The following is a 17,328-nucleotide window of genomic DNA, read 5'->3' as shown; positions in this document are numbered from 1 at the left end:
ATAAAGTACATACCTTCTCCGAGTGCTTGAACTGACGCCAGTAACTATCATACATGCGCTTGGTAGTTCTCTCTGGGTAGCAGGTCACTGTCTTTATGTAAACTTTCAGGCTGCGTTCAAGTAACTGATTAACTTCTCCATAATCATAGTCATCATACCTAAATAACAGAGGCAATCACTTTGACGGACACAGGTCTTTAAAAGCATAGTCTTTTGCAGCATATTAAGTTCTGGTATTGAAGCATATAGTATAAATGCTAGAACAGAACCTGCTAACAGACAATACAGACCGGCTTCTGAGAAGACATTTCTGTAATAACTTCTATCCTGATTCATAATAATTTTCTTCACTGATATCAAATGCTTTATGAATAACACACCAGCAAAGCCACTCTAACTTGCAGACTGAGATACCATCTCCACTTTAACACCTGGATTCTAAAGTAATGCTTTTCACGTGGTTAGTTTTTCTTTCTGTGTTTACACACTTTAAAATGCACTCCTTAGCCAGCACATTTTGTTCCATACCTGATTCCATACATACAGTGGACATAGTTAAATAAAGCTCTTCTTAGCATAGTTGTATCAACATCTTCATGTGTTGCCATAGTGTTATACGTGAGGTTATAGACCATCCGAAACTTCTCATCGAGGAGATGCCCAATATCAGAATAAAGCCTGTTTACAAGGGAAAAGCCATGATTTTCCCAAGTATAGTCCTGCAGAAGCAGAAAGAAATAAAAAAATATACAGGTGAAGTGAGGTCCGTATTTGGTCCTCTCTACAGCTTAATAGTTGCTGTTGTCTGTTAGAATTTTATTCTCTTCAGAAAATCTGCATTTTGAATCCTCCATCTGTATCACCTGCTCCATTCGGCCAGGCTTCCTGGCAATAAACGTCACATCGCTGCACCTCACTTTCAGTTTGGATACCATTAGCCTACAGGATACACGAGGAGAAAGAAAACACCCTTGTTCTTGAGGTGTTGAGGCAACTTGCCACTGTCTGCCGTGTCACTCTGACCAGTGTCATCCTAACTGGAATGGGCCTGTTAAGTTTAAAAAGTCCTGGAACAAGGTATTAAAATCCAGGTTGCTTTGGTCTTAGACAAGCACCTGGCTTGCTAGGGTAGAACCACGCTTGCTCACATCAGGAAAGTGAATTCTTTGAAAAGTGGGGGCACAGTATCAACAACAGAGGAGAATTACCCTGCTTCAGAACAGTATATAACCATTTTCCATGCTGTGGTTATAGGCAACATGTTAGTTTGCCCACTTCCTTGGCAAGTGTTCAGTCATTCAATCACATGCCCTCTTTACAGCCGAGGGCATCGTCTCCACTTCCTGCTATGTCTGGCTGTTTTCAAAAAGTACTGCTAGGCAAGGCCCCTTGTAGACTCATGTTAGAGCACATCTATTTGACTGAACCCCTGACTAGGATGTAGGGGAGAGTATGCAGGACAATATTCAGCTGCCTAAACAAAAGCATTCTGTGCCATTTGAAATGTCCCATGTTTGGCCTCTAGCTGCCAGTCCAGAAGGCCATAAGACTTGTGAGACATCTTCTATATCTACTAGCTCCGTACAGATGTCTAGGACAACGTAGGGTATCACAAAAGGCCCTGGACACCGACGTTCAGCCAACCGAACTGAGCTTCTCATCCTGAAGCCTCAGGGGATTTCTAACATGTGAATCTTATTATGCAAGCTGCCCAGTGTAGACACGATCTAGGTCGGAGCAGAAACAGAATTTTGCGTTCCCAAAACGTAAATAGTGAAGTTGCCAGGAGCCAGGCTGCAGTGCCAGGTGTGTGACAGGTTCTACGGATCATGTATATTTTTTTGTTTTTTAATTTGGCACCTTCATCTGAGATGGTGCTTTACAGCATTTTGTCATGGTTCTCAAATGCTGTTGGACAGGAGTGGGTGGGGTTTGCTTGTTTGCTTCAAGTAGAAAAAATACTAATTAGGACTCTTTAGGGTATCAGGCTGTGAAAACCAGAAGCCTCGGGGGGGGGGGGGAAGCACAGTTGACTAACAGCAGTTGATCCATACTAACCGCAAAAAAGGAAAAAAAAATTTTTTTTAATTCTGCTGTTTGTTGAATATCTTGTTCTATTACCGAGTTTAAACCCACAGAGATAAAGATGTTTTATCCAGACCAAAGATTTGATTTATTACAGGGTTTTGGGATGCTACTGTAATTTGAATAGCATTAATAGAGCATTTGGTAAGCTGCAGGTATATACATCCAACTGCTGAGAGAAGGACATACTAATAAAGTTAAATTTTTAGGGTGACTCCTTTGAAAGTAGGCCAGAAGCTGTCCTATGTAATTAAGAGCAGAGACATTTTAGTTACAGTTTCAACTTCAGTAGAGCTTTTTTCCATAGGAGGCTGTTATTCCTAAGTAGTTAAGCAGTATGTTTGATTTATAGGCACTGACTTTGCCTTATTCTTTTGGCAATATCCACCTACTTCAGGCTCATATAAAGACCGCAAAATAAATCATCCAGATCAGCAAAGTCTGCTATATAGCTAAATACATTTCCTGAAAGTGATCATGGGTTCTTTATTTTTCAGTCTTAGATAAATCTTCTGACTATGGAGTTTTCCTGCACCTACTTTTTTTTTTTCCTGGAAGTTTTCTGATTTGATGCAAGATTTCTTCCATTGCCTGCAATTCATTACTAGACTGCTGATTAATCTATTCTACAACCTGGTACAGGACCACCTAGAACCTGAGTGCTATTATTTATATCATGAAGACGTTTATGAGTCTAGCCATGGTTAAAGGCCCCAATATGTTGGGCAATATATAGACAAAAGGGCAGTTCTTTCAACACACTAAATATATATATACACACACACACACACACACACACATATATATTTGTTTTTTCACACGTAGCCAAACAGTAATCCTATTTAAGTACTCGTTTTCTTTTCAGACATTCAAAGCTCAGTGATTTGGTGCATATATGAAAACAACAGCCACCAAATCACTCTCACAAACATATATACATCTGTTTATTGATAACCGCTGGGCAGGGAATACTTGAAAATATGTCAGAAATGAAGTGTTTGTCCAGTAGAATTTTTCTATTTGGAGAAAAGGAAAATAAATTCTTCCTTTCCTAGCTTTCACTTGTATTCCAGATCTACTGATATGCTTTACAGTTTTCCCACTAATTCCTTTAATATTTGAAGTAAAACCAAAAGCTAAATATATCCTTTTGTGCCTACAAATAGCAGAAGACCCATCTCTCATAGATTTGTAGAAGCCTGCGAATTATTTAATGTACCATGGCAAGAAAAAGTGCATGCGACAAACATGTTCCACTAAAACTACTTTACACTATTTGTCCAGTAAGGAAATATGTATTATCCTTTGAGTGAATGTATTTTAAAGAAACACTACCTGAGCTCTGAATGTTGGCAGATGCTCTTCTCCTCGCCTTGCAAAGTCTTTGTACCCAAACCCAGGATCTTCAATATAGCGGGAGACATCTGTAGAAACTATTTCATCATCAAATGCTGTGAAAAAACAGCAAAGTGGAAGTCAGCAGTAATACTACCACTCTACTAAAGGACTAGGGAATGATTTGAAGAGTTTTGCAAAGGAAGAGAATGGAATGAAGGAAGGAAAAATTTCACTTAATCTGCATTTCACTTAACCCATCTGCTTGTACGGGATTCATCCTTTCCACTGAGCCACTGAAACATCAGCTAAAGCAGACATCTCAGGTCGTTCTAGGAAATGGGGAAACACGGGTTGAACTACTGTCTGGAGATATGCTTTTCTCTCTGTTGACTTCTGAGGGAGGCTAGATATCTTAACTTGGGCAAGATGCGTCCCATTAGTAAAGCCATTATGCTAGGACAAGGAACAGAAGAACATGCACGTGACAACGAGATTGCTACGTTGAGCACGTATGGTGCCAGGAAGTACACTAGCTCTGTTCTACAACCCACAATACAAGCAACCAGACAGCAGTGCGACAGTCCACTTGTAAATACCAAATGAAGAGTATATGAGAGCAAAGAGCTCGGCAGTACATCAGGCTGAAACTTTGCTCTAGTAACTAAGCATCTTCAAAGAGCTCCAAAACGTGTCACTAAGCAAGTACAGGTCCTCTATCAGGAATCAATCTTTCCCTCCTGAATAAACAGGTGGCTTGTTTGTGCAACTACCTTGGCAGGAGTTGACTACGGTATAGCTGACTACATTTGACCCTGATGTTAATATCTTGGCTCGCTTCCACATGCATTGACAGAACAGTTGCCATATGTCCACTCTTAGCACCTTAAAAAGTCAGTTAATCTAAGAATTGCAGAAGTGCTTTATCTCCTCTTTGCCTCATTAAACAATCAAAACATAACTGTGTAGGAAGAAGCTTGCACAGCATCTGCTACAGCTAATCCTCAGTGCAGAATAAAAAACCTACAGGCATACAGGGAGGAAAGGGAGGATAGTAAACAAAACTACCAGCAGCCCCTTCAAGAAATTTTCCTGTCCCAAACCACACCTCATTCTAAGAAGCTTGAAGTTGCAGAGACTCACGAAGTCCTACTTTAATAATGAAACCATAGTGGGTGTCAGTTTGTCTACACTATCTCAAGACTGTCTGACTAAAGAAAAATTGAATGAGAATGGATGATGTCCATTTCTAAAAATCCAGTAATGATGATTTTGGATACACTTCCTTTCAGAGATTTTGAGTGTTTGTAGAGAGCCACAAAATCTCTCTGATGATTCACAGTATATTCTTTCTCTCTTTTGGGCTCAGTGCACAGAAACTTAAATACCTTCAAACATGCTTGGTCTGACCTGTATTCTGAATAACCAGAGTTGATTAACTACTAGCTTGTAGCTTCAGCTTTCTTAACGAATTCTCTCTGAAGCTACTGAGATCTAAATTCACGAAGAAGAGTTCTGGGAAGTATGGGGCATTTTGTGGGTCACATTCTAAAAAGATACGAGCTACAATCTTCAGGTCACCTCTAGTATGTGGAGCTGGTTCCAAATTCTGATTGTTCTAATCATATTGTTTCCTCTAAGACATTCTTTGGAAGGAAAAAAACCCAAAAATCCTGTTGTTTATACGAAACACATTTCATTGTATGGTTTGTTAGAGATGAAAGCCTTTAGAACATATGAAAAAAAAAGGAAAAGAGGCTTTCAGCTCTTAATTTTGAACAATACTTAAGAATAAAATGAACACTAACAAATCTCTATCATAATACAGGCAATAGAAAAGCATAGCAGAATGATCACCCAAAACCAGTCAGTTTGAGATGTCCTTTCCAGAGGGGGGAGTATTCAAACAGTAAAAAGTTGGGTTTCGTTGCATTAGTGTAGAGTCATTTATTGTCAGTCTGTCCCAATCTCTTTTCTGAACTGTGTCATATCTGAAGGGAGTGACATAAAACTTCTAAGCATTGTAGAACCTAAAGTTGTGAAGTAGTATTGAATATTTACACAAAGGAATTAATCTGAAGAGCGCACAAAGAAATAGAAATTTACATCCAACTTCAAGAAGCCTACAGCCTTTTTTCCAAATAAAAAAAGCTAAATTTCAAGTAGCAACAAGGGTGGCAACATTTGCCAATCAAGAAATCTTAAGCAGATGAACCGAGTCACAGGGACACCCATATTAAAGGAAGAGCAAGAATAAAGAAACTGACAGAAAGCGTTGTAGTCATTGAACTGAGCTCAAGTGTTTAGGGCTTACAAAGCACAAACAGACTGTAACTGGAAAAGTACAAATACCTCCACTAATTACTAGCAGACTCTCCTTCTTTTCCTTTTCAAAGCGAGTTGCCATCTCTTCCTGAGAGGCTTCTTCATCCTCTTTATCTTCTTGTAGCCTCTTCATCCTTTCCATTAAGGCCTCCAGCTCACTTAAAGAATCTGCAATCTGCAAAAACACCATGACATTCTGGAAAATTAGAAGATAGACAACACGCATCATCTTCAGATTTCATGCTCTACAGTAAATCCTCTCAAAAAAAGATATCAGGAGCAAACATGAAAATCCAAGCCAGAACACTTCTTGTCACATATAAGACGGACAAACAGCTTTCAGAAAGCCAGAAGAAGGAAGCGGGTAAGTGTTTCTCTAAATCTACCAAAGTATTCTACTGCAACAAGATTAGTAGTGAAAGTGGTGATGTCTGAACATGGAAACCATAGTCGCTTATAGTATATATCCTACCACATAGATGGCTCAGAAAAAGCCATCTATGTGGTCTATGTGTATCAGAAAACAACTTTTAACACTAAGGTAACTTTTCTCAGTCAATTGTTAATGCAAAATATCTTACTGAAGAGATACAGCGTAACCCTGCAATAGGGGAACACAACCTGAGACAGCAAATCAATATTCGTTTTGTTTACTTTTTGTTATGTTTTTTCTATGTATTCAAAACAACTTTTACATGGACCTTTTCCTTTCTTTTGTGCCTCTTTACTAGAATATATCAACACATATCAAATATATCAAAGTTTGGCATTCTGTGATCTGCCTTGATTATTCAGATTTTTCATAAGATAAATTAGTTGGTCTTTCTTTTCCATCTTTTTCTTTTGATTCTGATCTTCCACCAATAGCTAAAAATGTTTTGTATCATGTTATTCACTGCTTAACAAGCAGCACGCAGCCAGAAGCAGCCCTTAGCTCACTACGAATGCATAAGAAGAAATACTGGTGATTTAAGCTAGCAGGCCTTACATCACAGAAACTGAAGATGCAATAACTGACTGATCACATGCTCACATCGTAAACTTTCTGCTAATTTTAAAAATCTATCCAGTGACTTGGTTTATAATCCCTATCTTCCATCAAAGGAGATGAGGCTAATTCAGCAATCAGTAGTTTAGTTCAAGGACTCTTCTTCAAAGCACTATAAAGCCACTTTCAGAAAAATTTCCATTTTTAAATTAATTAACTAATAATCAAATTTCTCTTTTGGCTGATTCAAGACCAGAACACTAGTGTGAAGAATAAAACCATTTTATTTCAGACATTTTCCTCTCATCTACAAGGAAGTGTTTCAAGATTAACCTGTTTTGAGATCACAGGCCTTGTCAAAGTCAAGAGGAGTATTATGACCTCTGGGTTTTCCCCTTCCCTTTTTTCATTCCACATGTTAAGAAAACCGTTAATAAAATGCTGCAGTCAGTGATACACTATCTGAACAAATTCAAACTTTCAGCTTTCAACTGGAAGCAAAGTTTTAGTCTTGCTCAATGGGTTGTGAGATTAACTACTAAAATCACATTATTTTGACTACAATTCTCTGTTTCAATGTGGTTTTGAAACAGATTACACTGCAAACTGCTAGAGCTAACATAAGAGTTACCAGACCCAGGCATTCCAGTAAAGTAGACAAAAAAAGCTTTCAAACTACACTGAAATTTAAACAGGAAAGAATGGAAGAAAGCTTTCTAATGCAAAACAGAAGCAAGCAAAAGAATCTTCTTGCAACACTAACCCCAAAGTTGCTACTTGTGAGGGATGCATTTTCTATGTTGTTGTCATTGGCAAGATCACAGACACAGAAGTTGTTGACTGCTATAAGTCTGACTCCATTAGATGTATCCGGATCTCTCTCTGGATTAATGCCACTACCAAATACAAAACTTGCCAAGGCATGATAATGTGCCAACAGGACAACAGCATGCACCAATTCAGGAAGAGACCAATTATTTTCCCCAGTCTTGACAAGTTTCTGAAATGAGAATAAAAAAAGTGTAAATGTAAAATTTCTTTTGGCCAGTAGGTATGTATAAGACTACACATATTTTAAAAAGGCATCAAATTCCTTTTTTTCCAATAGTACCATATTTCTCTTTCACACAAATTCTCAAAAAAGAGAGACCCAATATATTACTACTTCTCTATCGGGGTTATTCTAGTCAATGCTCTTCCTAAAAAAATAAACTTTGTTGGCTTTGTCACGTAGAAGACTTCCTCGGGTTATTCAATACTGCAGTACTTCCCTGAATTCTTAAACTGAAGATGATGAAGCCTAACCACATACTTGTATAGCTCTTAGCAGTTCTTATTATTGGACATATACTGCTATCAAAAGGCATTATTTAACAGGTACCTGAATGTGCTCTTTTGTGATTAGCCAGGGTCGGTGTGCGAGGAGTTTGTTTATTTCATTCAGATTTTTCAGTCTTTGTGGAATGTATTCTAAACCGTTCAGCCATTCTGCAATTCCTCCAGTCTTCAAAAACTCATCAACATGCATATTTATTAGGTAGGAACACTGATGTCTGGCAGCAGCCTAAAATAATTAAACACAGAGGCAAAAGTGCGGCATATTAGAGTACCACCCAATTTCACTGCAGGTGAAAAACAGGATACGTACACAACGTGAAAATACAATTTAGTTGCAAAAAGCCACATTTTGTTTTGTGAAGCATTTCTAACCAGTACAGAGGGTTCACAATAAAAAAAATAAGCTTGATTACTTTACTTTGAATCACCAAATCAAAAAGGGGCCACAGCTTTAACTGCTGTCCACAAAACCTCATTCTGCGGGCATGTGAGAAGGGTCTCACTGTGGGATACTAACACAAAAAGGTGTACGTTGCCAATTCTCTCTTCTCATTGAAAACCTTATGGCTAGATATGTTTTATTCAGATGGAAATCAACTTTAAAAAATATTCATGCACATACACCCATTACCTAAAATATCACACCAGTCTCTCGAATTTTTTTCATTTTTCCTTTTTTGTTTTTTAAATAAGAAAGTCAAGGTGACAGGAGAAAGTGTATAGCTTGTTGGTACATACCATTATAGCAATATAGTGCCTATAGGGCAAAGGAAGGGGCCCATCCATGCGCAACATATAGAACTGGCTGCGGAGGAAAGACTCCAGGTATTGAGTATGAATACTCATGACCTGCGTGATGTTGTCCAGGCGACCAGATGTAGAGTATTCTTCCACAAGAAGATTAGTACGTTCATCCAAACCATTTGCTTGCATAACCTTAAAAATAAGATGCAGAAACTTAACTGAGAGAGGTTTTCTTCAGTTTTAGCCCTGGATAGAAATATTGCGATATGAAAGGTTTGCTTTTGTATAAACTTGCAGCTAATTCTGGAAATCTGGATGTATATATACAAATATATGTGCATGCATGTGTGTGAATATACACATATAAATGCGACTTGTATACTGAGAACTGACGAACACTATACACCTGTTATTTTAATATGCTCCTACAAAAAACAAGAACATTTTTCTGTAGATCCTTCCAGAAGGGCTAAACCCTGAGACACTTGAACTCAAATCTGTATGGAGATCTGGAAGTAAGCAGAAGTGAAATGGAAAGTCAAGTCTTTATGGAAGTCAGTCTGTATAGACACACACCACCTGAGCACTCAGCCCTACCACAGACTTCAAAATTAATGGAGAGGGACTGGGTTATGTAACCAAATTATAGAAACAGTCTGGCAATCTACCACTTTCGTGTTTGTATAATTGAAGAGGAGATCAAATGCTAATTTGTCCACAACATTTAAGTATTATTTAGAATAGGAATTTAATGCTTTCTTTAAACAAGAGCTGTTCTTTAATTATTCCAGCCAACCTGGACCTTGGGCACAAGATGAAATGCAATAGTAAGAGAGTAAGTAGCTCTTGAGTTGCAAGCCTTGACACAATATTAGTGCTATTACTCAGTGTTTATCAGCAAGAACAGCCATCCGAAACACATTCATCATTAAAGGTACAAGCAAAAGACTAGAATACTCAGCAGTTATTCTTAAACTGCACAGTATTAGACCAGCTAGCTTATTATTGCAAGCACTATGAAATGGGAAACCATTTCAGCTAGTTTAGTGGACATGAAGTTAGAAAGTGCTTGAAACTATCAAGACACCACTCTTTTGTTGAATTGGATTCTATTTAAAGTACATTATCCTTCTTCATGATGGGCTGATAAAGAGACTGTATCTCAAATATTTTTCAATCAAGTTTTATATGAAAGTTTATATATAAAGTAACATGAATAAGTTACTGCATTTTCGTTTCTCACTACTGTACTTCCCTGTTTTACTTGTGGGCCCAGAAAGAAAGGGAAGAAGCAGAACTATCCAACTAAGCAGCCCCATAATTTCCCTACAACAGCTTTTCTGTGTTTTACACCAAAAAGATGCCTCTTCAGTTATCATTAAGAATACTTTTACCACCAGAAGTTTATCCACACATTAGAGATCAAGCCTATATATTATGGCATACCATTCACTCCACTGTAAGTAATACCCTTTATTCTTCAGCAAGTGCATCTTCCAGGTATTTAAGAGATTTTTGTCTCATTTACTAATTTCTTAGGGAAACTACATTTCAGTCCTGCTACTGCTCTGGTAAGATTTCTGATCTCCAGTTTGTCAGGAGGTTTCCTTGTAACTTAGTACAAGTTATAAGAAGAAATTGTGCTGACAAAGTTGAAATATAATCCTGTAGGACTGCATTGTTGCTATGTTAGGCATAGCAATATGCAGCACTATTCCTTCTGAAATTTCTCCACCTATATTACTGTTCTCTTCAGGCTGTATATGTACCTCCTCCTGATTTATTACCATCCACGGATTCCCAAACATGCTTTTTTAATTCTTCTAGTAAAGCCTTATGACATCTTAATGTGAACCTTTACAATTAAGTTGTTATTACTCTGTCCATATCAAAATCTTTCCATTATCAAAATAGAGTAGGCTTTGATAAGAGCAATGTTATGTAATTAACTTATCAAGATTTGTGAGACATTAAATGTGCTACTAATTTACAATTACATCCTGTCTATCAACCGTATTATGTAACAGCCAAGGAACAGGGGAAAAACATCAGTCATTTGCTTAACAAACAGTATTCAACACTTGTTCTTGATATCAAATAGCTGTTTTATCAACACAGGTAGATATTTTAACATTTTTCTACTAGGGTAACTACTGGGGTTACTGCTTTCTGAAGGCTACTCAGTGCTTTCCTTCTGCAACCTTGGCTGCCACCTGTTACCAGGCATATCAGTTGTGCAGTAAATTCATTAACAGTTCTCTCAAAACCTTATATACAATATTTCTCATTACATTTATTTTTCCACTCTTCGCACAATTCTTGCCTTAATGAGAGAAATTATGTCATTATGAAGTTTGGCATCTCAGGCCCATATTTCCTAATGTAAGGGAAATCCTCTGCACAAGTTTGACTAGCTGGAACTCACTCTGTGCCCCCCGCTTCCCAAGTTTAGCGGACTCATTTTAAACTCTATTCCTTTTTGCTTATGTTTTCTTGCTTCCAGGCTTTATACTTGCTCTGTTTTTAGGTTCAAATCTTACCTTTGTAGGGAGAGAGAGATTCAGAGAACAGGAGATACCTTGTGTCTTTCAAAAATTTATTTTTGGCCCTGTTGTTCTAGCATATGAATCGCCTGACTTTAGTAAATACTCAAAAGCAGAACAGAAAAAGGACCTGTTTTTAGAGTTTGCCACCCCAAGTAGTTCATCAGTAAATGATACTCCACAGAGATTAATATCATGGGAAAAGAACGACACTACGGGAAAGCTGTAGCAAGCTGCAAATCAAGGTTTCAATTGAACATTAAATCACATACAAAACTCTTGAGTTTGAAGTCACACTGCACCTTTCAACCATAAATTCTCCTAGGAGCCACAGATGTGATACACACACAGATGTGTTAGCCAGATTTTCAGGTTTTCTCAAACTGAAGGTCAAACACTGCTCTGAGAGGTATATAATCATAATGCTGTAATACTGGATAGGCCTCCCCTTAGGCCTGGCATTAAGATTAATAACCGATTGCCCCCCACAAAAAGAGCACACGCAGCATTTATGCGTGTCTCAGGGAGTGTTGGCAAGGCAGGGGAAGTCAAATAGCAGCACTTGTACGAAAGGGCAGGCTGATTCTCCCCCCTGGGAGCCTGCTCCTGATAAACCATCCCTTTTGCTCGCAACGGGACTCATCCAGGACTGCTCTGGGCAAACAGGATCGTCAGACTGGCCTGCTGCACCCCCTTGCTAAAAGCTATCACGCACCCAGCCCAGTTAACCGCACACTTACTTCGTTCTCTGGTATAAAGGCACTTGGTCCTCTTGCTAAAGGTGGAGAGACTTGCACTCTTTTTTCCTGCAAAACAGTCACGTAATTCTATCAGCATCGAGAACGACATATTAACTTGCTTTATCTTACCCGATTAGATCTCGGAGGCCTTGACTCAGCTCTCCTCGTGAGGCCACCTGCGTGTTTTACAGCTCGCTGAGCAGGTGAGGCCATCACACCACTTTAGTCAGATCAGATCAGCGCTCCCCGTCCTTTGCTCTAATGAACTGCCTGAATTTTGGCAAGATTTAAAAAAAATAAAAGAATCTAACCATGATTGTTTTATAGACCAGGCTGAAGATATATAAGCAACGGCAACCAAAAATTTGGCACAAAGTTAAAATTAGCCATTTGCTGGATTGAACAGAAGTACTGAAAGCAAAGAGGAAAAAAAAAGATCTATGGCTGTATGTGCAAAGGCCACACTTGGGAAATGAAATTAAGAAGCAGTTTTCTTCGGTATCAGAATCTAATTAGATTCTAAGTGTTTGGAAGATTATAAGCACTTAGTGTGCCAAATATTTGCATGAAAAGCACACTCACTCCCCCACCTCCCCGCCAAACAGCAAGAACCAGTGAAAAAACTTGCTCCGGAAAAACAACAAAAAGACTGTGCTGTTTAGCTGCCGAGTGCAGAAGAGAACAAAACACGGGATACAAGCTTTTGGGCACCAACTTGAGCTAAAAGAAGAGAAGAGAGGGCCTAAAAAGGGCAGTGGGGGGGGGGAATCAAACTCCCTTTGATGATCATATATTTCGTATACAATAAGCAGAGAGCAGTAACCAGGACTAGAGGATTTTTTGACTGATTAGAAAAAAGAGACTGAGCTAAGATAAACTCTGGAGGTCTTAAACAGCTGCCACTAATGGGGAGAGGGCTGCAAGGGACCTCGAGAGGTTGTCCAGCTCTTTGGCTCGTCCAAGGCGAGACCTGCACTTCCCGCAGCATTCCCGACAAACGCCTGTCTAACCTGTTCTCAAAGACCTCCGACGGCAGGTCACTTAGTTCAGGGACTAGCTCCTCCGATCATAAGAAAGTTTTTCCTGATGTCTAACCTGAATTTCCCTTGGTACTGTTTGTCTTCATTCTTTTCCTCTTTACAGTTATATTCCATGTTCCTGGAAACTCTGGCTGCACGTTTTCTAAAGTCACTAATTACCCTACAGCATTAGTGACTTTTAATAAGTTATCCATCAGCAACCATATCGCATTTGCATACCAAATATTTCATGCCCCAACATAAAAAGCCTAAGCTTTTCCATACCAAATGGCCCTTAAATATCTCGATAATTCTACCAGAGGGGCTTAAGTTTAACGGCCATGTATACAAATAACAGCACTGGTCTGAGAACGAGTGTGCCACAGATTTCCACACAGGAAAATAAGACACTAGAAATGCACAACTATCCTACTTGCTTAAAATAATATCCTGTCCTTTTAAAATTAGCATACGAGAACATATGCAAAAGTCAGCAAAAATTATTCAAGATATTTCAAAACAAACTCTCACTTGACAATTAAATTTGTTACTTTGGATTAATTAGCTGTTAGAAGATGAAGAATGTATTCATGCGTGTTTTACTTGTTTTCTGAAATAATCTGAATCCACTGTGTGAAATCAAGTAGTCGGGAGATGACTTACTGCAACAATTGCCTACCATCACAGTGCCACAACACTGCACACTACTTCTTATGAATCAAATGTATGCAGTTTTAAAAGGTGTACAGAGACTGGGGATATGCACACGCAACCTCCTTTTCATACAGCTACCCAAGGCACAAGATGGTATCTCTTAGTTTTAAACCCACATTTTTGCTAGCAGTAAGTCATTTTTGCAAACATTTAAAAAGAAGTTTTTCCAAGATTTCTATTAACAAAGTATGTTACGTATTTTATGAAGGTTATCCTAATATTAGATTTTTAAAACCTTCATTTCACATTAAATAATCTGGAGGAAACAGCTTGTGCGACTAAGCAACTTGGATAGCTGAACATCTTTAGCCTTTGGCTCAAGCTCAGGTCTAAAATAGAGCCGAACCACTGCTTTCTCCATTTTACTGTCTGATCTATATCCTGCTTTTTCAGGCTTTGTAAAGCTGGTCATTGAGGCCAGATCGGGGCCAAAAATTTCAGAGACCAAAAACTGCCTATACTCTGTACAGCAGGCTTTGGGCTTCATTGCCTATTTTCCCCATTCAACATGATGGTTATTTCCCCATTCAGCATGACTTAGGCTACAGCTGAGAATGAACAGAGCTGAAAGAGTATTTGGGTAAATAAACGTATGCAAGGATCTCCAATTAATTTATGTGAACACTAACAGAAAGCAAAGGAGATAGTCAAACATGAAAAATAAGCTGAATTAAATATATTCCACAAAGGTCAAAACCCAGCTCCTTTTGGGTGCTGGCAGTTATAAGAAAAAAGTTTTTTTGGGGAAAAAAAAAGATAATCCAAGCTAGTGAGCCTAATCATTCTATACTTTTAAGAAGCTTTTTTTTAATACATGTGTGTACACACACACACACACAACTATATACATACACACACATATATATAAAGAAATGTATACTGTATCCTTCCATCAACACAGAAGATTATTCTCCCTTCATGCCAAAGCGTGTATTTTAGTAAAACTGGTTAAAACAAGCCTGTCGGAAGAACAAGAGCAAACACAATCGAGTTATACAAGTTCTCAGGCTACTATTAATAAAAACATGGGAAGTTTACAAGCATTAAGTAAGATAACGTTGGCTTTCTCAGACTTTAGATAACAGTCACTGCTTCTGGGCACCCATTATCTAGAGCAGCGATTTGAGATCTACCCGAGAACTCAAGTATGAAAAAGTACAAATGGGAACTGGATAGAAAGCAACGTTTCAGCTACATGGTCCTTTGTAACAAAAGTTTTTCTTGCAAAGCTTACTGTTTCCCAGGAAAGCTGATTCAATTTCCTGTTTGACTCGTCTTTACAGGTTAAGCTAGCTATTGCATGCTGAGTTAACCAGGGTCCCCAAATATCTTATTTGAAATTGGATTCTTATGCTAAGTGAGTGAAGCAAGAGAAAGGTTGCTCAGCAACCAGAACACCATACGCACGTATACAAGCCATTTTCTGCTTCATGTTCCTCCATAAATGCATTGTTGTGGTATGAATAAGTTATCTTAAAAGGTTCACAACCAGCTCCATTTACATTAAAATCAAAGTCCGTTTGGGGGGCGCTTCTTCGAAAGGAGACAGACAATGGAGAGCTTCAAAGAGAAGCAGAGAAAACTGAGGCAGGGAAGGGTTACCCAGAGAGGGGCCCACTTCGAGCCGTCGGCCTAGGAAGCAACCTCTGCCGTGGCGCAGCACCATGGAGGCAAGATGGAGCTATGGCCCTACAGACCACAGAAGGGCCGCGGCAAGCAGGCACGAAAAGACAGGCTTGGGCGTATTTTCCCTGTGCCTTGCTTTCTGTCCTTCAGCTAAACTTCGAACGGTATGGTGAGCCTGATACCGCGAGTTTAACAGTTACGAATCACAGCGCTCTTCCCCTGGAGCGGCTGATCTGCACCGCGCAGCAAGGAACATCTCCATCCTTGACGGGCCCTGCCAAAACGTCCCTGAGCCAAAAGCTGCGACATGCCGTCTCCAAGTTTTATTTTTAGTTACAGCAGTGACTGTGCACCTTCTGTCAAGTGCCAGAGGAACATGGCATCTGCATTTCAAATAGCTGGCGGCCGGCGCCGATGAAGGGAGGAAAGTCAGAAGGCCTCGGCTGGAAACGTCGCCGTGAATCACAAGTGGAAGGCGGCCGCGCAAGCGGGAGCAGCGAGCCCGAGCCGCCTCGCGGGGAGTCCCGCTAGCTTCCTCTCCACAGCCTTCGGCAGAGAGAAATACAGCTTTCTTCCTCTTCTCGAGCACATGAGTCACTCTGTTCTGAGACTTTAAAAGAAACGGCTATTTTTAGCAAGCGCAGTAAAAAGGAGGCTAATTTTATTTGAGGCAGCACAAAACGGAGCTGTTATCTGGTGGAGCGGATCAAACAGCTGGCTGAGAAAGGGCTTTAATGCCCGTGAACGTGCAAAGCACAGGCGAGAAGAAAGCTGTTGCACTGATCCGTCCGTATGGAGGCTTCTCGAATAAGCAGGGTATAAAAGCTAATTCATCCTGAACTTGACATCAAGATGGTCATGCTGTGACTTCAAAAAAAAAAAACCCCACACCAAAAAGAAACACCTCAAGAGCAGTGCAAATGGCCCAGAAACATTGATAACACGGTAACTGATAATGTGGCTCAGATTCATTACTGCAACAGAATTACAGCCACAATGAAGGCATCAGTCTGATATAGCACTTGAACAAACATAAATCCTAACGGCATCCCGAAATTAGCTTCTCCTGAGAAGCAGCAGACATCTTTTCAAGTTTCTATTTAACAAGAAAGAGTTTTTGGGGGAAAAGGTATGAATGTGGATTTCCTATTACATTTACTTACTATCTCCCCCCACACACATATGCACACCACAGTAGCCTGGCCCTGTCAGGTTTTATTTCTACCTCTAAGCCATACTCATGCTGGGGTTATATTTCTCCATCTGACTCTTAGGATCTCCTCTGGCATCCAGGTAATCATTATTTATTAAAAATAAAAACAAAAAAATCATTAAAAGCTCTCCAGTTTCCAAGAGTTAGCCTGCTGTTTCATATCCAGATTCCTGATATTCTGCTTTCTGCCTTCTGCCTGAGGTTTCCAAAGGATAAATAACATCCACCCTCTGGTTTATTACTCTGTTTTTCTGTTGCTTTATGATACTTCTTCCTCCGATATTTCTGCCTTTGCCAAGGCCACTCTCTGACCTCGCACAGAGAGTACCTTTGGAATAGTAAAGTCTTTACAGTATTCTATTGTGCAGAAGCACAAAGATTAAATTAAATTTCTATTAGTTCAGCAGACTCCATCTACTCCCTCATATCCACCAACTTTCAAGCATTTTATTACATTTTGGGACTTTACTCCCATTTCTGATTTTTTCTCTTTTGCATTTTAGTGGTACTTTGTGTAAGTCATTTTTGTACACCTGAAAGTTCCCAGCATAGGATCTTATAGAAGTTCCTAGTTTAGGTTTCTTTACCTATTCATACTTCATTGTCTTCCCACCAGAAAAGCACTAAAAGCATATGTATTTTAATGCAATTTACTAAA

The 17,328-nt window shown here is 39.2% G+C and overlaps 1 protein-coding gene across 1 annotated transcript in view; it reads right to left on the bottom strand.

Annotated features, from left to right (window-relative positions):
• The window catches only part of SESN3 (sestrin 3), a 47,510-nt gene that overhangs the window by 8,990 nt on the left and 21,192 nt on the right, over positions 1-17,328 (bottom strand). The window contains exons 2-9 of the mRNA XM_026109134.2: positions 12,099-12,164; positions 8,810-9,007; positions 8,115-8,297; positions 7,497-7,733; positions 5,773-5,920; positions 3,421-3,536; positions 529-719; positions 14-158 (exon numbers count right to left, since the gene is read on the bottom strand). Of these exons, the coding sequence (XP_025964919.1) occupies positions 14-158; positions 529-719; positions 3,421-3,536; positions 5,773-5,920; positions 7,497-7,733; positions 8,115-8,297; positions 8,810-9,007; positions 12,099-12,164 (1,284 nt within the window). The remainder of the gene's footprint in view (positions 1-13; positions 159-528; positions 720-3,420; positions 3,537-5,772; positions 5,921-7,496; positions 7,734-8,114; positions 8,298-8,809; positions 9,008-12,098; positions 12,165-17,328) is intronic.

The sequence above is a fragment of the Dromaius novaehollandiae genome, chromosome 1 (genome assembly GCF_036370855.1).
Source record: "Dromaius novaehollandiae isolate bDroNov1 chromosome 1, bDroNov1.hap1, whole genome shotgun sequence".
NCBI classification, from domain to species: Eukaryota; Metazoa; Chordata; class Aves; order Casuariiformes; family Dromaiidae; genus Dromaius; species Dromaius novaehollandiae.
The sequence above is the reverse complement of the archived record's forward strand: the minus strand, read 5'-3'. Positions and strand labels throughout refer to the sequence as shown.